At 42.7% G+C, this 22,617-nt stretch overlaps 1 protein-coding gene across 1 annotated transcript in view; it reads right to left on the bottom strand.

The window, feature by feature from the left end:
- Positions 1-8,765: 8,765 nt before the first annotated feature.
- DDX51 (DEAD-box helicase 51) overlaps positions 8,766-22,617 on the bottom strand; it is a 139,132-nt gene continuing 125,280 nt past the window's right edge. Inside the window, exons 11-15 of the mRNA XM_085633323.1 lie at positions 13,625-13,741; positions 11,980-12,081; positions 11,614-11,677; positions 10,764-10,901; positions 8,766-9,284 (exon numbers count right to left, since the gene is read on the bottom strand). Of these exons, the coding sequence (XP_085489449.1) occupies positions 9,258-9,284; positions 10,764-10,901; positions 11,614-11,677; positions 11,980-12,081; positions 13,625-13,741 (448 nt within the window). The 3' untranslated portion in view covers positions 8,766-9,257. The remainder of the gene's footprint in view (positions 9,285-10,763; positions 10,902-11,613; positions 11,678-11,979; positions 12,082-13,624; positions 13,742-22,617) is intronic.

Below are 22,617 nucleotides of genomic sequence, written 5' to 3'. Positions count from 1 at the left end.
AGGTGGCATGATTCTTTGAAGGCTTTGATGACAGGGATTTTGAAAAGTGATAAGTGTTCCATGTTCTGCATACATGCAGCGATGGTGGCTAAATGTAGCCATATAGGTGTAGGATAGCCCTGATTTTTCTACATACAGGAGGTAGCATACAATGTCTTAGACCACTGGTTTAAGAGGGGTCTCTGCAATTTGAGATGGAATAGCGGACAAACTTTCCACTCAACAGTACAGCAGGCCTGTGCGGTGGGCCTGCGGGCTTCCTTCAGGATGTCCACGCATTCTTGAGGTAGGTTAACGTAAATAAATGTTGTTACCTCAGGAGCCAGATTGCCAGGTTGAACTGGCTGGGGTCTGGATGTCAGACTCTGCCTTGGTTCTGTGTAGGTCTGGCCTCTTGTGAAGTGGCTTGTAGGGAGCAATGAAGATCTCTAAGAGGGTTGAGAACCATGGTTGTCTGTCCCACGTAGAAGCCTCACTATGAAAGGGAGAGGAGGAAAAGCATTGACAAAGTTTCCTGACCAGTTCATCCACAAAGCATTGCCCATGGACTGTGGTGTGTAAACCTGGAGGTGAAGTATTGGCATTTTGCGTCTTTGCAAGTGGCGAAGAGGTCTATCCCTTGGACCGATCCCCAACGATGGATGAACAGGAGTAGGCCATGTGGGTGGAGTTACCACTTGTGGTCTTGATGCTGCGTCATGCTGAACAGGTCTGAAAAGTCACTGTCCACACCTGGGAGGTGCTAGGCGGTGTTTCAGATGCTGAATAACCCAAAGTCAAATTTGCTGTGCCACTTTTGAAACAGCGGGAATGTGGACTATCATGTCTGTGGAGATAATATATGGCGGTCATGTTGCTTGTCCATTCCAGGACTACTTTGCCCTGAATATCGAGTAGAAAACCCTTGAGTGCTAGCCAGGTGACCAAAATTTCCAGGTGGTTGATGTGGAGACCTTGTTGATGAGGTGGCCACAGATCCTTGACTGCCAAGTCTACAAGATGCGTCCCCCAACCTGAATTTTTCATTCATGGTAAACGTCACTTGTGAATGGGGTTCATAAAGGGCCTACCCCGCAACAGGTTGTTGCTGTTCCACCATAGGAGAGAGTGATGGGTGTTGGCCCTTGTCAACACTAGATCCCGCCAACGACCCTCTGCTAGTGACTACTGTGCCAAGAAGCACTTCAGTAGCAAAAGCATGCGAAGCCTGGAATCTGAGGCTATGTCTGTGCAAGGGGTCATCATCTCTATGAGGCACATTACCGTTCTGACCATGAGAGAATGATGCGACTGAAAAAGAGGGAGTAGCTTCTGAAATGTCGCCACTCTTTGGTTGCATGGGTACCTCTTGGCGGTGACTGTATTTAGGCTGGACACTAGAAAGGGCTGAACCTGAAGAAGCTAGCAATGAGACTAGGAGCATTAACTGTGAATCACAAGTTGTGAAGTAGGGACATAGCAGCATGGGTGTGGGCTAGGCAGCCAGCGTGTGTTTGTTGTTCAGCAATTACCTAAGTAGGGGAACACATGCATTCACCCCCTGCCTCCTCTGAAGTGGGGGGCTACAACTGCTAGGCACTTGGTAAAAACCTTTGGGGGTGTGGTGATTCCAAAGGTTAACATCTTGAATTGGTGTTGCTGGCTAGTGACTGAAGCACATATGGCTAGGACAATGGGTTTATGACAGTAGGCGTCCTTCAGGTCTAGCCTGGTCATAAAGTCACCTTGCCGCAGCAGGTGGGAGAGCATCCTGTAGGATGGTCATATGGAACCGTTCAGAGAGGAAATATCTGTTGAGAGACCCGGGGTTGAGGTTTGGTCTGAGGGAGCTATCCTTTTTGGGAATTAGAAAGTAAAGAGAGTAGATGTCTCTGACTAGGTGTTGCAGGGGCACTGGATCTAGGACTCCTTTGGGTAGGAGTGCCTGAACTTGCTCTTGCAGCAGGCAAAGGTGTGCGGGCTGAGGATATGTGTAGTGGGTGGGATATTTGGTGGAGTTGAAAGGAATTCTAAGCAATAACCGTCCTCAATAATGGATATAACCCAACGATCTGAAGTGATTGTCTAACAGCAAGGGAGAAACCCCTGTAGTCTCCCTCAGTCAGGTGTCGTGTAATTGGGGGATGTGGGACAAATCAGTGTTTGGAGGCAGACGTTCCCTTACCAGATGTGCCTTTGCTGGAGTTGTCTTGGAGGCTGCCTTTCAGGCACCCTGTACCCCCTTCCTGGTGGTAGACCTCCTGATGCCTTCTGTATGACTGGGTACTGTCAGGTGAGGTGGTTTAGCATCCACATTTTATTGTGGCTTACGAAAGGAACCCTTAACGGCCAGGGTTTGGAGGGCACCTGTAAAGTACTGATGTTGAAGCAAGTGGATGATTTTACAGGATTTATTTAAATTCCTTGAGTAGAGACACAGTGCATCCTAACAGGTGAAGTATTTCCATCAACTGTCCCCTCTGGAACATAGAACACAAGTCATAGCACGCAGGCATGCTGTGTTCCATGCTCCAACAGGGAACTGCACGAGATAACAATGAAGCAAAAGGAATAGACAGAATGTAACACATTTCCCCTCCTACACAAACAAAAGGAAAATTAAGACAGCAACCTCAAAGGTAATTTTCTTTCCCTGACATTGCTCTTAACTCTGGATGCTACAGATTGTGAAGGAAAAGAAACATCATTTAAAACATCACAGGACCTCTGAGAAACGATAGACTTATCACAATGTACATTATTACATTTAGCAACTCTTCTAACATTCCAGACTCTACCATCCTGGGTAATGACACTATTCTTGCAGACCTTCACTACCTTGATAGGATGATAAAATTTGGAATAGCCTTTAACCAAGAAACCAGGTTTTCTGATTCTGACCCACTCCCCCACCACAAAATCAGGAACTCTGACCTTCATACCAGAGTCAAACCTCTTTTTCATAGCCAGTTGTTTAACCTCAACCCGTTTGGCAACCACCTTAACATCAGTGGTGTCATTGGTTCTATTGATTTTCTTTATCCACCATGGACAAATGTCAGATGAAGGTTCTCTCCCTTTCAACAATCTGAAAGGACTCACACCGGTAACTGAATGTGGTGTAATACGATACATCCACAAACTCTTCCTAACAACCTCTAACCAAGGCTCAGTAGAACTGAGAGCCAAATGAACAGCTTCTTTAAGAACACGATTAAATCGTTCCACCTGACCATTTTCTCTAGGCTCATATAAAGAAGTAGTTAAGTGTTTGACATTACACATTTTAAAAAACAATTCCATTTCATACGATGTAAGTTGTACTCCATTATCAGTCACAATTTCTTCAGGATAACCTTCATGTGCAAAAATTTCCTTAAAGAAAGTGATAATTACTTGGGAAGAAGCATTAGCCACAAATTTAACTTCTGGCCACTTAGAATGATAGTCAATCATGACCAATGCAAAACGAGCACTTGAAGGTAAATCTCTAAAAGGCCCAGAGATGTCAAACGCCACTTTTTGCCAAGGAAAATCCGGCCATGAAACAGGTTTGAGTGGAGCAGACGAAGTATGAAGCATACGATCACTGTTGATGCATTCCTGACACTCCCTGACAGACTTATCCACCATTTTATCAAGACTAGGCCACCAAAAATTCCCCCTGATAAGACGCTTCATAGATGACATACCTAAATGAGTCTGATGAGTAAGAAGCAAAATTTTCTTCTGCATAGACCCAGGAGGAATAATCTTGCCCCCTTTGAAAAGCAAGCCATCACTTTCCTCTATATCAGAAGATATGCGACAAAACGGGGCAAGATCAGCAGAAGCGAATTTCTCTTTAGGCCAACCATTCTTGACACAATCAAGTATCTTTTGGCATAATGAATCATTACTCATCTCCACCATCCAATCATCCTCAGATAATTTCAAAAACTCATCCGAAACAAAATCTTTGATAGAAGCAACAACATCCATATCTTGTTCAACACAAGATACGTTCACATCCTGGCATGGTAACCTTGACAGAAAATCAGCAGTAACATTGCTTTTACCAGGTACATATATCACTTCAAAATCATACTCTTGGAGACGAGACGTAAGGCGAGCAATACGGGCTGTAGAATTCCAACCACCCCCAGGAGATAAAATCCCAACAAGAGGTTTATGATCAGTCCTAAGTGTAAACCTACTTCCCCAAACATAATTACGAAAATGCTCAACCGCCCAAATACAGGCTAATAGCTCCTTCTCAATGACAGCATATCTTCTTTCCGTTTCTGAGAGTGTCCGTGACGCAAACGCAACACACCACTCATCCTTGCCAGCAGTTTGACTAAGGACACCACCCAAACCGTACAGGCTAGCATCAACAGTGATAATACACTTTTTATTAAGACAAAACGACTTCAAGGTAGGAGCATTCACAATTTCCTCCTTAATTTGCCTAAAAGCCGCTTCCTGTTTACCAGTCCAGACAAATTCAGAGGACTTCCTCATAAGCTCCCTGAGAGGTTCCATTTTTGTGGCAAAATTTTGTATAAACTTACTGTAATACTCACATAGCCCATTAAAAGAAAATAGTTTTTCCCTATTATCCGGAGCCGGTGCATTGACAATAGCATCCACCAAGGTCTTCTTAGGAACCACACCCTCCCCGGAAAGTGTGTGTCCTAAGTATTCCACAGAATCACAAAAAAACTTGCATTTGCTAGCTTTCAGTGTTAGACCAAAATCACTTAATTTAACACACACTTCCCTAAGATGATGAGAATGTTCATCCTTATTTTTGGAAAACACAAGAATATCATCTTGGAAACATTTGACAAATGAGCCTAAATCTTTAAAAATATGATACATGGCTCTTTGGAACACGGATGCAGCCGAAGCCAGACCAAAAGGCATTCTCTTAAACTGAAAAAGGCCATGAGGTGTTATAAAAGCTGTGTAATGTTTTGAATCATCAGTCAGTTCAATTTGATGGTAGGCCGATCGAAGATCAAGAGTGGAAAACACAGAAGCACCATCCAACATACACAACATCTCATTGATGTTCGGGAGGGGATGACAATCAACGACCAAATTTGAATTAAGTGCCCTCAAATCCACACATAGCCTAATACTCTTATCAGCCTTAAGAGCTAAAACAATGGGAGAAACCCACTCCGACGACTCAATCTCTTCAATCACACCATCTTTAACCATGGTGTCCAACATGTCCCTTAATTCTGTTCTGATGCTAATAGGAACCCCTCTTAACTTTTGTTTTACAGGTACCGAACCAACCTTAACCTTTATTCTGTGGCTGAACCCTTTAAGTTTTCCCAAGTTATCCGAAAATACATGAGGGAATTGATGTGAGACATCTAAACCAGACAAAGACAACGCAAGTACAGAAACAGGTTCTTTGGACCTAGGATTCAACATAATGCCAAGCTTAGCTTGGTCACACCAGCCTAAAACATTGACTCCTTTAATCGCTACATACAATTTAATAGTAGCCGAATTACCTTTAAACTCAATACTTACCTCTCTGAAAACCAATAAAATCAATTTTGGAACCATCAAAATTAAAAGCAACAATATCTGGCTTACATAGTGAGGTGAAATTAACAAGTTCTCCCAAACATTGTGAGCAATACTCCTTGGTAATGATCGTCCAAGGAGATCCAGAGTCTGCCATAAGTTCCAATTCTCTTCCCATCACATTAACCACACATTTGGGCGAACCAATCTTGTCAATCTCTGAAATATCAAAATATTCTTGAATGGAAACTACAACACCAGACTCTGTACAACCAAAGGAATGATCATTAGCAGAATCATCACCTGCAACATAAGAAATCTTCCCCTTTCCTCCATTAGAAGAAATTGAAAGATTTTTCCTGGTATCAGGTTTGAATTTGACCACATTCCTACACATTTTAGAAAAATGACCAGAACGTCCACACTTGTTACACTCTTTGCCCACTGCTGGACATTGAGGAAATGAAGCTATGTGTTCAGGACAACCACATCTATAACAATAAAATTGTTTTGACTTGATATCTCCTTTCGCAGTAGCGTATCCCTTTGACGCGCTGGGGTTGACCACATTTACCTCTCCTGAACTAGTGGGTTTAGAGTCCTTGTCAAGAGCTTTGATCCACTTATCCGATTGTTCCAATGCTTTTGCTGTACTAATCGCTACCTCCAAGTTAGGGTCTCCCAAAATCCATAGTTGTTCTTGAACTTTTTTGCTCTTAACATGGACTATGATTTGATCTCTGATCATTTCATCAGTCATAAGGCCAAAATTACAGTGTAGCGATAAAGCACGCAAAGCAGTAAGAAATTCGTCGAAACTCTCATTTTCATCTTGGGCTCTCGTATAGAACTTAAATCTATTGAGTGCAACACTAGTAGTAGGCTTAAACCTTCCCTCTATGCGTAGAATAGCCTCGTCATAAACATTGTAATCCCCACCAGACCTTACAGGAGGAAGTGTTCTATAAACCAATTGTCCTTCAGAACCAAGAGAGTGTAAAAAAATATTCTTTTTCCTCTCCGCTGACATACGTTCCCCATCGATGGCCTTCAAAAAAGTGAAAAACTCCTCTTTCCACCTTGACCAGGGAATAGGCGGCTCTCCTTTGTCTTGTAAGAACTTGGAGGGTGGATCAAACTGCATTTTTTTAATTTAATAAACAAAATGCTGGTATCAAACACAAAATATGTGACCCAAACACAGCATCAAGGTCAACAGAAACACTGTAAATATAGTTGTTTTACCAGATGAAGTGCTAGTAACTCAAACCCATCAGATGAATGTTAGCAGATGAAGAAAGTATGTATTATCTCCCACACGAGTAGGAACTGAAGTATCAGTTAAATAGGCATGCTGTGTTAAAAAACAATTTTGCCCAGAATGTACAAATACCCGAATGAGGATTATCCAGAACCTCCGCTCTTCAAACCACTGGAAAAGTGAGTCGCAGCATAAACGCGTTATCCCAGATCCTCCGCTCTTCGAACAGGTGGAACAATCAGTCAAAACAAGTACCGTCCGTAGACTTGTGTAGTATTTACTTACACAAGATGGCCGCCAGCGTGATGTCGTCACGCGTAGCCAATGACGTTGTTTACTTGCTTTTCACGTTGGGAGACGCGCACACGCATGCGTACAAGATGGTGAAGCCGTTCGTTCGTAAACTCTTCGTGAAACAAGACGAAATTCAATAACTTTACCACCACTCGCCGTGGAAGTTTCGGAATAGCAGGAATCAATGATCCTTAGAACCTGGACGTTGCCGGTAGACCGAGAGAGACGTAGAGGTGAATTCGAAGAAATCCAACCGCACCTGTGTCTCAGTAAGTACAAGCAGCTGGTGGATTCCTTGTAGATCGTCGCCAAATTTGTAAAGTACTGATGTTGAAGCAAGTGGATGATTTTACAGGATTTATTTAAATTCCTTGAGTAGAGACACAGTGCATCCTAACAGGTGAAGTATTTCCATCAACTGTCCCCTCTGGAACATAGAACACAAGTCATAGCACGCAGGCATGCTGTGTTCCATGCTCCAACAGGGAACTGCACGAGATAACAATGAAGCAAAAGGAATAGACAGAATGTAACAGCACCCTTAATCTTGGTGTGTCAGTGTCCCTCTGGATTTTCTCAAGCATCTCATCAACCATGTCGAAAGGCATGTTGATGAGATGATGTTGAACTTTAGGCTTAAAGCCAGATATGCAGCACTAGGATTGCCGCTAGGTTATAAGAAAGGTGTTTACTTCACTGGCGGTGGTATTAGCTACATTGAGGGCACAAATTATGATGCCGTTAGAAATGATTTTGACCTCGGAAACAGTCCCTTTACCCCATTTTCTGAACTCAGGGAGGTACTGCATTTCCACCCCCTGAACCATGTTGCAGCAGGAGGTCGACTGAAATGGCAATACACCGGTGGGTTACCGTCCATGCCTCTTCACTCTATGGAGTCTACAAGGAAGATGTGTGGGGCCTCCTGTGAGGTGGTGACCTGGTCTTCCATAAGGGTCCCCAAATCGTATTGAGGGAGAGGAAAAGGACATCTTTCGGTGTAGAAGTATTCCTCGGTGAGGAGAGTGGAGTTTGCGGACCTGAATAAAAAACAGACGTTTAGTCCGTAAGGACCACTGATACATGTCTAAAACGGATGTCGGAGAGAAACAATGTAGTCTGCATTGATGCGCATTGCAAGCTAAAGGAGGAGTCACAATATACCACGTGACTCAAAGATTTCTTTAAACAAAAACAAGTTGCAAATGCTTGCCCGGCACAAGATGGCAGAAGTATCTGGACCATGTGTATCTACAGCCAGATATGCTATGAACATACACTTGTAATAAACTCAAGACAGCTTTGGACACAGAGATTGATCAAACTTTTGAAAAATACACCTACTGTGAGGATACTTGTTTAACCACAAGTGTCAAAGGTTCCAAATGACAGAGGTTCTGCTAAACATTGCACCCTTCAGAGGACAACTAAGTAAGTTGAGCAAAAATGGACCTGCTTATTCCCTAGGATTTTATTTTCACCAAGACCTACATAGGTGCAGTATTTAGGATTACAATAAGAGGGCATCAAGTAGCTTTGGAGAGGCAGTTCTTTGCAATTGTTTCACATTAATAATTGCCAAGTCTTGTGGCACTGCTGATCAACATTTATTAGCCCTGATCAATATCTGCCACCTTAGGGAGGCTAACTAAATTGTGCTATCATTTAATAAGTCACATGAGAAGGGTGGCAACAAAGAAAAAACACTGCAGCAAAAATATAATTTATTTAATCATCTCATGGTATTTATAGTCACACAATCGTGACAACCTTTTGTAAACGTAGGTTGGAGGAGAATTCATGCTATCCACATTCCGCCAGATGCACCCCCCACCCCGAGAAAGAATCTGAAACATCTTTAGTCTTTGCCTCTTAAATGCTTTTGAGCACAATTATATTTACTATTCTTTGCATGAATATTTTCAGATACTTGAGAACTGAAAAATAATGTTTTGCAGCATTTATCGAGGACTGAACAGAAGTTCTGCAGTCTTTCGACTTATGAACTCTTCGACATTGAGCGGTTACTTCTTAACCTTATAGTACAACACAGCCCTCAGCAGCTCAGGGATAGGCTGCAGGTTAAGACCCTTCACATGCTTTCTGAGCTCCATCTTGCCATCTGCTTTTTATCAATCTTCCTTTTGCACAGCCAATACTTAGGCCAGTTCTTGCCTCTACTCTCCGCCTCATCTCACGCTCGCTTCTTTACATGTTCCTCCTGTGCACAAGAAGAAAAAAACACTGTAAGAGTCACCAGAATAACATTGAGAATCATACCTAGATATTCTAATCAAGCCTCTCTTGTTAGAGTCTTTGTGGAGGCAGGGTTTTGCAGACTCATCAGATTCCTACAGGTTATTTGTATTAACATGAAGTCGCAGCAACAAAATGTCTAGGATTACAGAAAAGAGAGAAGTTGGCCTGTGTACAAGTTCATTTTGTTCTTGTAGTGTTATTCGTTATGGGTCTTTACAGTGTGACATCTCCTCTGCAATCTTCAGCATTCCAACGTCATTGAATCTTCTGATAGACATCCCAACATACTTTCAGATCAGTGTACTCCGACATGTATTTTCCTATCTGAAGTCCTAACAATTGTTTCATGAGTAATTAGTTATTGACAACATGGAAGCGCCAGAAGCAATTCACAGATAATTATACTTTCACCAAGTTCTAATCATTACCAATCTGATCAACACTTTCCAGGAGCGGATGATGCAGTTTGAAACCTGGGATCTTGGGTTATAGCAGTGGTGGAATTTCCTAAGCCCCTCTCTAGATCAAATTATTAAGGCCCACAGTACATCTACAATAATTGAACAATATGTTTTAAGGAGTGTTTTCGCCTAATCTGTAATCCCAAGTAAACAAAAGTACAGGAGTACTGTGAAGCCATGGTCTGCCTAAAATATTCCTGCTACCCATAATCCTGCAGTAATTTTAGCAGAACGTAACCTTGAAAAACCATCAGTACATCCCCTGCTACACAGTATTTCCACATCACATCTATGACAAGTTCAGAAATTCCTTTATCACCAAACTTGTCAACGCTCCTCCACTTGATCTATAGCAAATCAACCCTAATCCAAACTTATCTACTCCCCTGCTCATGTCTACATCCCCATTTGTCACCCTTTGGTTAACTCACCATCAAGCATTACAATGAATCCACTTAATTCCCCCTCCACATTCAAAGTCCCCTTCACCAATCCTTACCAACTCACAGCCAATATTTAAAACTACCCCTGCTCACCTCCACAACTTGGACAACCCAACTTCTGCCCATGGTCTGACCTCCCCTACATGCAATCCTAATGTCTAGGCAAGACACAAACGTCTGAAAAGCTACCTCTACATTCACTTCTTACTTTAATTTTTTCCTAGATTTCATTGTACATTTTGCTACAAATCCTCAATTTGTCAACAGATCCTCAGCAATGCCATAATAAGGTCTCGATTACTAACTTCATATCCTCAGGGACTCAGCACCAACCAATCTATTCCATTCTATGCTCTTCTACATACGTCCAGCAATTTACCACCTGGCTTTTGCTCGCTTGACCATTCTCACCAAATGTTCTCTCAGCTCCATTTATGTCATGCAGAATGTACAGAACACAGGTTCAATTTTGTTTTGCACAGCGTGCTTTTCCTGTAGTACAGAGAGCGTCCTACAGGACTCAGCACTAGGGCTCACCTTAACAGTCTTCTGAAGCTCAACTAATGCCTCCTCATATCGTTCCACTAAGGACGCCTTCAGCTGCGCCTTCGTCACCAGCTGCTTCTGAAGCTGAGGAATACCTGCGTCCCTCAACATATTTAAGAACGACGCCTCCTACTCAGCAAAGAGACAAGAGATAGAAAAAGGAAGCATAAAAGGACTGTGAAGATCCAGATCATGCAATGATTGACATTATAGCACTCCCTAAAAATTTAGGGACTATGTAATGACAGTGAGGTCACTCAGTACCCTAAATGAGTTGAGGCCTTGTAATGCCAGCGAAGTTACGCTGCCCCTAAATATTTTCAGGTTAACTTAGGATAGTGAGATTGCTCAATTGATTAAATATCCTCTAGTTCAGCTGCCACAGTGAGTTCCCTCGGTTATGTGTTAGCAGTGAGGTCACTGGGATCCCTCGGTTATTATGAAAGTATAGTTGTTTAGCCACCTGAACGACTACAGGTCCGGTAATGAGGAGGGCACTCAGATGCCACCACCTATAAACACTGAGATGTAAGTATTCGAACAAGCTACAGAGTATGCTGCTTCTACATTTACCTTCCTCTTATAACACCACCCACACATGTATCCCTTCACACTGCAGTAAATAGAGCAATGGTGCACAGAGTGCCACCTGCAGGTCATATACTAGGTGTGGTGTCAGTAGCAAGATCACACTCCGAAAGTGTCTTGAAGTTTAAAGCAGAATCCACTATGTAGTGTATGCTAAGTGCAAATCATGGCGTGTGGAGCTGCTAGTCCATCCCCTGGCCATGACCGGCTACATTGAAAGGAGTCCTGCCCCCAAAAAAGCTTGAGTACTTACCTGCACTCTCAGAAGCATTGTGAATGACAAGCCAGACTTTCCCGCTCTTGCTGTTCTTCCAACTCTGTATCAAAGAAAAGGACATCACTATAAATCAACCACTGAATTATCTCCTTCTGACCCACCGGATGAATCCTCTTCAAGCACGAATGAGCAATTGAGTGAACACAGAGGGAATGAGAGAAATGAACGGCTTAATGAGGAGCAGGGTTAAAAGCACACAAAAAACCCCGCAAAAACAAGAAATGAAAGACAGATCTGGAAGAAAGAAGGGCAACACAAGAACAACATAAGTAAACACAAATAAGATAGAAAAATGGGAAAAATTCTGAAACAAACTACTTCAAAAGTTTGGAGATGCTTCACCTGTGGATATAGACCCGGAAATACTGTGGGGCATCATAGTTGATCACACACCTCACCCCTTCAATGTCAATCCCTCGTGAGGTGGCATCCGTGCTGATCAAACTTTGGGTAGAAAACAAAACATAGTGATGGTTTTTGTCCTGTCACACAAACAACTCCTCTACTGAAGCTCCTACCAGGGGCAGGGCTCTAGTTCCTAATTCCGAATATCCAGCTCTCTGGTCTCTTTACAATGCAAATGGCCGCGCACCTCCTAGATCTTTTAATGTGAACCCCTTCTCAGTCATCTCAGTCTGCAAACATTCATTTCATCAACTCGTCCAACTGCATACTCTCCCATCTACTTATTACACTGCCTCAATATGTACAGTGTCACACTCTTGTTTATTTTATGTATGTATTTTGGTTTTATTAGTGATCCAGGCTGCTTTAGAGTGCTTTGCAGTAGAAGTGGGGACACTATGAAGTCAAGAATGTGGCTCAAGAGAACTATGCATTTACTGAAGTATAATTCTGTAGCCTCGATTGATTGGCTGGGCTACATGTAGCCAGAGAGTATGATGGCAAAGACCTGTGGAGGAGGCACCACCAGGTTTCTAGTACCTGTGTGAATGTTATGTGTTGCCCATAGGTGTTTTGTTGGCCAGAGGATCACAGATTGGTGTTGATGTTACAGCAGATCTATACTAGAGAAAATGGGTATGAAGTTTGATCAAAAACCCTCAGAGGAAGCAAACAAGATACAGAGTAAGGACTGCGCAAACATTTAGCAAGTTTCTCTGTCTCGTGTGGGGTGGAAAGGCCTTTCAGAGAGAAGAACCCTAAATATGCCACCATTTTCCTGGTACTAGTGAAGGATGATGTCAAATAAGGTCAGAGGGGCAGGTAGGTTTGGACGGTGCTTGTCAGATGCCCAGATAGCCTGAGCAAAGGTTTATTTATGTACAATCTGTAGCCAGTGAATTGTCTTATGGACAACTGTATCAGGATCATGGTGCTTGCGGCCATACGTAAGCAATGTGGCATGACTTTCAAATGTTTTCAAGCCTGGACAAGCTCATCCAAGAGAGATGCTACTTCTCAAATATTCTACCATTCTCATTATTTTTATACCTTTATTGTCTGCATATGTAATCCCCTCATAAAATGTAATTTCTCCCCAATTCATATTCTACATCCTGCTTCCTCTCCACACCTTCACCTCTCTGTAAATTACATCCTTTCTCATGTTGATGCCACTCAAACTTTAACAATCCGGGCACATCACACTTCTTTTCATAACTATTCAGCCCATGGGAGCCCACCCCACAAACCAACTATGCAGCTCTAATTCTATGCACTCTTCTCTCTATTTTTGCCTTTGCAGGCTCGGTCCTTGCCACTGCAAACACGGTCTAAATTTCATTAAATCTCCTCTCATTCATGTCCTCATTTCTCCTCTTCATCCTACAGCAACTGCTTTCTGGTCCCTCCGGTCTCTTTCTCAGGATACTGTTGGCGATCACTCAGAGGAATTTTTCCACACAACTCTCCTGCTCAAATTTTTCACAATTAGGCAGAATTTTAATACAATAAAATCAAACAATTCCCTAACTTCACATTCTCGTCTCACACTAGAGTTGGTTTTCAGTGGGTGGGCACTCACATCTGAATCTTCCCTTGCTTGAACTCCTTCAGCGTCTTCTGTCGCTCCGAGGGGCTCAGGAGGGAAGAGAACTCTGCTACCCTCACTCCACCAAATGCCCGGATCAGGAGGAACAGTCTGTAGGGAATAGGAAAAAAACATCTCTATAGCTTGATGTACCTGGATATGGCATATGCAAGAACCCACTGAAGACAGCCCTTCATGCAATTTCCAAATAGTGCACAAACCAAACAAAATTTCTAGAACGTCTAGGATCACAAAACACCCTTGTAGAGTTGTGTGTGGCAGCTCCTTTCTTCTCTGTGCTCCACTGGAAGAAACAATTATGGTTTCATACTTGCATTCTATTCAATGCAGACTCTTAGAATTTAAGGGAAGCTTTGAGTTCTAGACTCTTTAAATGTTTAGGGACACTTTCAAAGCCGTCACTAGAGAACGTTTCGTGTTGCCAAAATACACCAAAAAAGTATTTTTGAAGTATGTGTCAGAACTCAAACTGAGCAAGTTTTTAATTGTGCACTATATTTCATTAATGGCTGAGCATTCCAAAATTCAAAGGGGCGAGACGTCCACATCTACGAAGCAAGACACAAAAAGTCTTATATACAAACAAATCTAGATTGCGACACAGTTTTACATCTACCAAGCCAAGAAATCATATCAAAAGAAAGAGACATGTTTTACAGAGTTAGAAGAGCTGTGCTTGTGTGACGGCCCAAGAGAAGAACCAACAACAGTCTCGTATTGAAATTGAAAAGGAGAAGAGACATTCAAGTCCCGAGTATCACCAGTTGTAACTAACTTAGCAGAAGACGGAAAGTTGTCCTGTCTCACTCACCACTCATGCTCTAACAGCAAACGACAAAGCCCTTCCACAGCTGGCTCCTTAAAAGCCATCTGCAGCAGCCAGCTAGTGTCAAAGGCAGCACAAGGTCCAGTAATATCACCATAGACAGAAATCCCTTGTGCATCTGTAATAGGTTGTTTTACATTGTGTGCAAGTCAGACACCGTGCCAAACTGATGGGAACCCACTCTTAGCAAGATCCCAGATCTACAACTGCGTCTTTTTTTTTTTGTTTGTTGCTCTCAGCGGAGCAGGGAGACCATTGTACAAAAACTTCAAGGGTCATTCATTTATTGGATGATTACGTCATTAGGGCAAGAATCAACGATGTTTTGCCCACAAAAGGAGAAATACATTCGTATTTTAATGATGTGCCTACTACTGCTCTTAATGAGCTATTAGCTAAGTTTGCCAAAAAGACAACGTATGTTCAGATGAGCTTCAGGACACACATCACCAGAATTTTAAATGCAATGGGGGTGTTTTCAGAGCAGGACAAATCATTCTCTCATTCACCAAAAATAAGGTAAAAGCCCTATTTTGTTTTTGGAGGAAAACTTTTCCTAACCTGTAATGTCAGTCAACAATTCAACAATCTATTGTATGACTACTGAATAACTTAATTAAGTAGACATGTTAGAGGTTGCACTTAGAGGATACATACCTGTCCAAGCCATTCCAAACAAAGCCTGCAGGTTATTTAAGTCAATAACAATATTTCTAAAAATAAAAATCCGTTTTAGCTAAAAAAAAAAAAGGGCGTATGGTCACTTATATATGCTCTGTTAGGGAAAGCTTCACTTTACTATAGTCGTTTGCCGTAGTGCTTCATATTTAGAGACAGATTCACTACACATAGATAATAGTTTCATTTAACCAATTCTAGCTCACCATTTAGTGAGGGGCACTTGCGTCTATTGCAAGAAAAAGAAACTCGGTAAATACGCTCAAAATAGTAAAATTGCAGACAGTGGCGGCAGGGGGCGGACGAGCCACACGTGCACACACTCATCCACATGCACAATCACACCCATCCATTCAGAAGAGTGCACATTTACCCCCACCATTCACAAGCACATATACATACACACACCCATTCACAGCACACTAGCACAAATACTCATCCACTCATACATACACACACATGCATCCAACATTCAAAATAAAAATATATTGAACGCAGCGGTGACACTGAGTGGCGGGAGGAAGCCTTGGTGCTTACTGGAGGATTGGGGAAGAGCCTGACAGACAAAGAGAGGATGACCTTCCCTTACTCGCACTTGCTGACCCCACTTAACTCTGTGATGAGGCATCAACGATGGACAATCAACCCTGGGGCTTCAGGGTTTAAAATGGAAGCGTCCAGGTCTGAGTCCATAAGTGATGCACCCTATTGTCATAAGGGAGGGGGGGGAGGGGAACGACTTTGCAGCACTTTGCCGGGCTGAGATCCCACCGGCAGGGTGATTAAATCTTCAGCCCATCAAAGGTAGTCTCAGTTTGACAGGTGCCTGTTCATTTAGCACATGTAAAGCACCTACTGTCTCACCCCAACATAAAGAGTTTCTATTAGACTCACATTTGCTCAGCCTAACAGAGAAACTCTTCATGTTTGAGAAAAAAAGGGGGGGGGGGGCAGGGCAACTCCTCCCTTAATGACAGGCGTTGATCAAATCCACTCTTACTTTCTTTTTTTGTATTTCAAAGTTTTTATTCGAACCATTGATGAAACTTATTAATTCCACCATATGAAGTGATGCACAAAACATTCTATCAGTGTAGGGTTTTTAGTAATGACAGGAAGATTAGCGCTCAGGCTAGTTTGCGTTGTGTTTACTATGATCTGGGTATGCACGGTGCTGCCAGGTCGGGGGAAATACCCTGTAAACCCCGTGAATATGTGAGTCTAGAAACCCACAACAATAATGAGACACTGTCCCGGGTACACGTAATTAGGATAAAGTTCTGTTGTAGAGAGTCTCGTATTCTGACCGTATCTGCGGTCCACAGCAGTGTGATAATTAAATGTTTTTAATGATGCAACAATGAAAAACAACCAGCCAAGACGTGTTTCGTCACACAAGGGTGTTATCCTGTGACTTCTTCAGGGCTGTAAGGAACTGCGGGGTGATGCGGAGAAATCGTGGGGCCGATGATAATTCCAACCCGGTTAGGTTGTCCACAAGGGGGTTAATAAGTCCCTGTAGTACCGTAAAAGAGCCTGTAGACGGGGGACATCCCTGTGGTGAACCCCTGTGGGTGAGGATGTAGGGCGAGCGGTATGGCCCCTGAGCGACAACGAACCTAAAGAGGGTTCATCAAACGGGATGCGAGTCGTGGACGCATCCGTGTGACCAATGAAGAGGTGTAGGTAGCCGTGTGAAGTAAATATTAGAGCCGTCCAGGGTGAGGAGGGCGGATGCGCCACGATAGCAAAATAATCTCGAGTAATACGAAAGGGGTGAGGAGACACTGGTGCCGTCTTGCTTTCCGGATGCACAAACCATTGTCTATGATATATTATGATCTCATCACATGAGCAATAGTCCAGGAAAACGCTTACAAGTCTAATGAAATCTGACATAAGGGGAAGGGCAGCGCAATACCTCAGGCTCAGATACCAACTTAAAGAAACGGCTGCACAACCACATATTTAATGTCTCCTTATGAACAGTGAATTGAAGGAAGACCAGCACCTTATATGCGTCGTACATCACTTACTCCTTCTCTATAAAACACATTCTAAGGAAGAAAAAACATGGTTAGGGGCTTAAAGTATTATTTGTTGTTTTATCAGTCACCACACTGACAGCTAACCACTGCCTCTACCTCCTTCAACCTGCCCTAAAAGAGCATTTTAATTACCTGTGTCCTCACAACAATGTGGTGTTCTTAAATGTCTCTGGTGGATGTGTATATGCAACATATGAAAGTGAATTGGGTCAGTAACATTGGCAAAAGCACAGAAGGAATTAAAGACCACTCTATCGGCACAGGGTAGGTTTCTCCGAAAAGGCATTGTTGGGCTAAACAGCTCCACATGGTGATATCTGTTGAAAGCACATTTGGCCAGTAACATTGGTAAAAACTAAAGGGTTTGAATCCCTGTCCTCTCAAGGATACGTTTGGAGAAAAATAGTACAAAAAGGTGTCTTTTGGAGCACACTGTGCTAATAATGATTGCACAATCATGATAATATAGGTTACCACTTAATGGGGGGGGGGGGGCGGAGCTCTCTCACATGGATATTTTAGTAAAAATAATTCCAAATGTTGCATTTTAAAGAACTTTCATCAGGAACAATGTCCAAAAATCAGAAAGAGATCTTGGAAGCTGAGGCAGAGATCTACCGGTTAGAAAGGGAATTGGAAACTGAGATTATACCACAGACACACCACTTGCTGCACCTAAAACAGGATGACTATAAGGCACTGCTAACCGACAGGGCTAAAAGACTGTGGAGGGAAAAACTGGGCAGAATATACGACCTGGGTGACAAGGCGGGGAAACTAATAGCTTTGCTCGATAAAAGGGAGTGGGCAAGCAGACTGGTTCCCGAACTCAGGGGTATAGATGATATTTCTATAACGGACCCACAGCATATCGCAAACCGGTTTGCCAGCCACTTTAGTGCGGTGTACACGGCCGTGGCACTCTATACTGAGGATGACTCTCACGAGTTATTGCGAGACATAGAACTCCCCCACACTTTCTGAAGGCAACCGTAACTTTTTGGAAAGTGCCTTGACGACAGACGAAATAACGCAGGCAATTAGATCGTTAAACTCAGGGAAGGCTCTTGGTCCCAATGGCATTCCCATTGAGCTATACAAATTCAAGCCCGACAAATTAGCCCCATATTTAAAAGCCATGTTCTACAAAAGCAAGGAGCGGGGGGGATATTGCCAATGGACCAAAGGGTGGCTACACTAGTCACCATTCATTAAGAGGGTAAACCCAAAATCCTATGGGTAAGATTCATTGACGATCTATTTTTAATTTGGAACGGAAGAGAGAGATAATTTAAAGAGTATTTCAACACACTGAATGAAAATGATGTAGGTTTGAAATTCACCTGCACAACAAGTACCAAAGGCATTTCATTTTTGGATACTTAGATATATATTGAAGGAGATCAAATTCACTCAACACTGAACCGAAAAGAAACGTCAACAAATTGCATTCTACACGGCACAAGCTTTCACCCAAGATCTCTCCTGGAAAGTATCCCATATGGGGAATTCACATGGATGAAAAGAAATTACTCAAAACCAAGTGATGTGGAGGAAAAAATTAAAGAAATATCATGGAGACTAAAAGCAGAGGTTACAAATAAACCACACTACGAAAAGGCAGACAAAACATTTCAGACTAACAATGAACTGAAACTTTAATCACTAAAAAAGAAAAACCAACAGGAAGCTCCCAAGAACAGAAGGCACCAAGATGCATCATCACCTACAGTAAAGAAAGTGGGACAATCATAAAAAACATTGAAAAATATTGGCATTTAATATCAAATGATCCAGACATTGGCTCTCTATTGGGATCACGTCCATTGATCACGTATAGAAAATCAGAATCAAAGACTTAATAGTAAAAAGTCATTTTCAGGAAGAAACATCTACCAACTGGTTACAAAAACAACAGCGAGGATTTGTGAAGTGTATTGTGTGTAAAGCTTGCAAAATTGTGGAAGCATACAAGAATTCCAAGAAAACAAAATTCACATAAAACAGAAAATTACATGCTCCACGAAATTTGTGATATACATTATCAGATGTAAATGTGGCATGCAATACATTGGAAGTACTATTTGCATGCTCAAAAAGAGAATCCTCGAACATTTACGAGCAGTAAAGAACAGAGATCACACATATGCCACTGCCAAGCATATGATGGCATGTCAGAATGGTGATTGGAGGTCCATTTAGAATTCGAAAACTACGACAGATGGAATCAAAATACATAATTAAATTGAAAACCAAGACCCCTCATGGAATTAACAACGATGAGGAATTATATGTACATGTGGAATGATAAAGAAAGAAATAAAATTGATTTTTGTGGAAGAAAAAGAACTGGAACACAATGGAATGAACTCCTATTGTATAAATAAACTGTATGGGTACTAATCCCGATAATGAAAAATAGAGTAAAAAAGGAAATTCATACTATATATATGGCTAGGAATTGAAATACTCTATGGCAGCAGCTGGAAAAACAATAATACATTCATACCAATGGACATAAAAGAAAGACTCTTTGAACATAATGATATTAATTGAAAATAATTGCATGTGGAAGTGCACTTCCTGCAGATTAAGCCGAGGGTTGAGGTCCTCGCGTGCACTGAAAGGGCTGAAAGACGAGCTGGGGAGGCACGCTGTGCTCCGAGAGCTGTGACTCCTGTGCGGCTGATTGCCCGGGCCCCTCCACCGGGCAGGCCTAATCTCTCTCCGTTGCCAGGGCGCGCGGACATGCGCGAGGCCCAGGTACTATCTACGGCGAGAGGCAGGGATCACGGAGCAAACACGGATCACACACCCGCGCACGAGGAGCCCGATAAGACCTCTCGGCAGGGCTGAGGTTTTACTTTAAAGTGCATATGTGAGATGTGTAACGTCGCAGAGGGAGCAATTACACTTTCTTGAGGAGCGTTGGAGTCTCAAACCATCACCATATTGCAACTAAATAGCTCCAAGGAGGCTCGCCACCATCATCTCCATGGGGAGACTGACCACCTTTTCTGACGAGCTGATTGGACGGAACTCTGCCTTTCAGTATGAAAATATAAAAGATTGGTGAAAACATATGAAGATACTTCCTTCTATGATCTCTGTTACATCTCAGTGCCCTGAAGAAGTCCTTGTTCAGGACGAAACGCGTTGGCTGGTCTTTTCGTAGAGGCATATGAACTGAATGTTATGTCTCTTGGAATTATCATGGAAATGAAAATAAAATGAATATAAGAAATGATTTTTGAGGAAAATTTATAACTACGTATGAATTCTGTGATCCTAAGTTCCTCGTGTGGTGCACCTCTCTTTTGTTGACATATACTTTGATTCCTAAGGGAATAGGCATTGTAACAGTGGGTGCTACTGAGTGTGCAAACGATTTTCCCAAAAACAGAGGGTTAGTACAGGGAGAGTTATATTAGGTTAGGTGCTGGTCGATTGAAGGCTCCACTGTTATTGTTGTTATAAAAATATTAATTGAAAATAATTGCACTTGAACTTAAATTATTATACATATTTTTTTGAAACATGTCAGAGGAGGTATATACTTTGTATGAACAATATCATTGAAATGGTCTGAACACATGTAAATAATGTGATATAGTTTGAATGTTTAAAAAACATGCACTACATCTCCCACAATGCCGCATAGAAGGCTAATGTGAACTGTATATAAGTGCAATGGAAAAAATACTCAATTACCGTGATTAAGGCCTTGGAGGGCTGAAACGAGTTGGTGTGGACCGATATTGCTGAAATAAAAGCTTAAAAAATCTGATTTTCAGAGAGCAGAGCAATCTTGTGTGTGTTCTCTCTCTCTCTCTCCCCCTCTCTCAATAGTATATCTATACTTACCTATTAGCACTTACATTCTCGATATTTTGGTCCTCGATATTTTTGACACAAAATTCTGTCCACATGATATTCTCAGTGAACCAGACAAAAATATCAGCTTAAAATAATCAGTAAAAATGATCTGGTCACAAATTGTCAGCTTAGATGACTAAGCAGATGTATTGAGTGGTCAAAAAGGTTGCTTTTTAATATCGATTTGGCCCCAAATTAGGAAGTTAAAATACAATAGTTCATCTTTTATATTGACTAATTGGGTATTTTCATTTTTAGGTCGCGCCTAGCAACGCAGCGCATGCGCTGCTCGCCTTGGCGAGACCTATTGTTGTCGGTTTGGTGGGCAAAGGAGGACAGGACATGTGTACGCGCCCAAAAGACAGGACATGTGCACGTGTACGGCTTTAGGCGTTAGCATACGACAGCAGGTGTGCGAGGACAGATGTGCACACGCGTACAGCTTTGGTCGCTCCCTCTCTCCCTCCCTGTCTGTGCGCACACAGGACAAGAGAGATGCACGCGTTCCTGGAGATTGTTCCTCTCTGCCAAAGTCAGTCTTGTGATCGCACAGTCAGCCCTTGTTTCCTGCTCTTGGCGGCCACAAGGGCCTCTCCGCTACCAAATGCCCTCTTCCTGGGCCTCTGCCACGCCCCTCAGACCTCCAGCAGCACAGGCGTGCTAAAGCTGCTCCTCGCGCCCTCACTTTCTCTCGCCTCTGGCTGTTTACCTCCCGGCACTCCTGGGCCTCGGTTCCGACGACTCGGCTCCTCCGCAGTGCCGGTCAGTTCTTTCTGGTCTGTTCAGCTGGGTACACAACGGCAGCGCTCGGCTCCACCGCACTAAGATCCTGCTCTGCACCGCTCACTAGTTCTGAATACCACAATCCTGCACTCACAGTTCAAGACCACACTGTTTTTTCTCCTGAGAAGCAATCTCCGAGTTCTGACTGTAGGTATTTGTGGTAATTTCTTTATGCTCTGCTTCGGTCTGTCTGTCTGGAGAGCGGAACAAACAGCAGCAGTAACTCACTGTGCAAACATTTACTTACAGCACCCTTTCCCAAGGTTGAATGTCGTGTAACTTGCGCTCTGATGTACCAGCCTCAAAAAGACAGTATCAAAAGTGCCAGCCACACACTACATATCAGTGGCGTAACCGAACTTGAGGGGGCCCTTACAAAGTACATGGAGAGGGCCCCCACGCTCCAACCTTGTCATCTCACCCTACTCACTGTTAGTTTAGGATATCAATAAAAACCATAACATGTGCTTTAAATAGCGCTTCAAACTGCACTTTTATCGTTTCTAAGCACTCTTACTATTGTCCAATGTGCAGGGACTCAATCTATCAACCACGGAAGGATGGAAAGCGGAGCCACCTCCATGTAGAGAGGCTAACGCAGAAGTGATGGATGTTAAAAGGATTGTGGGATTTCAAGGGTATCGAGCCTTAAAGCATATTACTTGGGGTAGCTGCGGGTGCACAAGTGAAGCCACAATCGGAAAACGCGGAATAAAAAGAAACATTTCGAGTAACTGCAGCCTTTATTTTGGGAA

The sequence above is a fragment of the Triturus cristatus genome, chromosome 11 (assembly GCF_964204655.1).
Source record: "Triturus cristatus chromosome 11, aTriCri1.1, whole genome shotgun sequence".
Taxonomy (NCBI): domain Eukaryota; kingdom Metazoa; phylum Chordata; class Amphibia; order Caudata; family Salamandridae; genus Triturus; species Triturus cristatus.
This window is presented reverse-complemented; position numbering and strand designations above follow the sequence as displayed.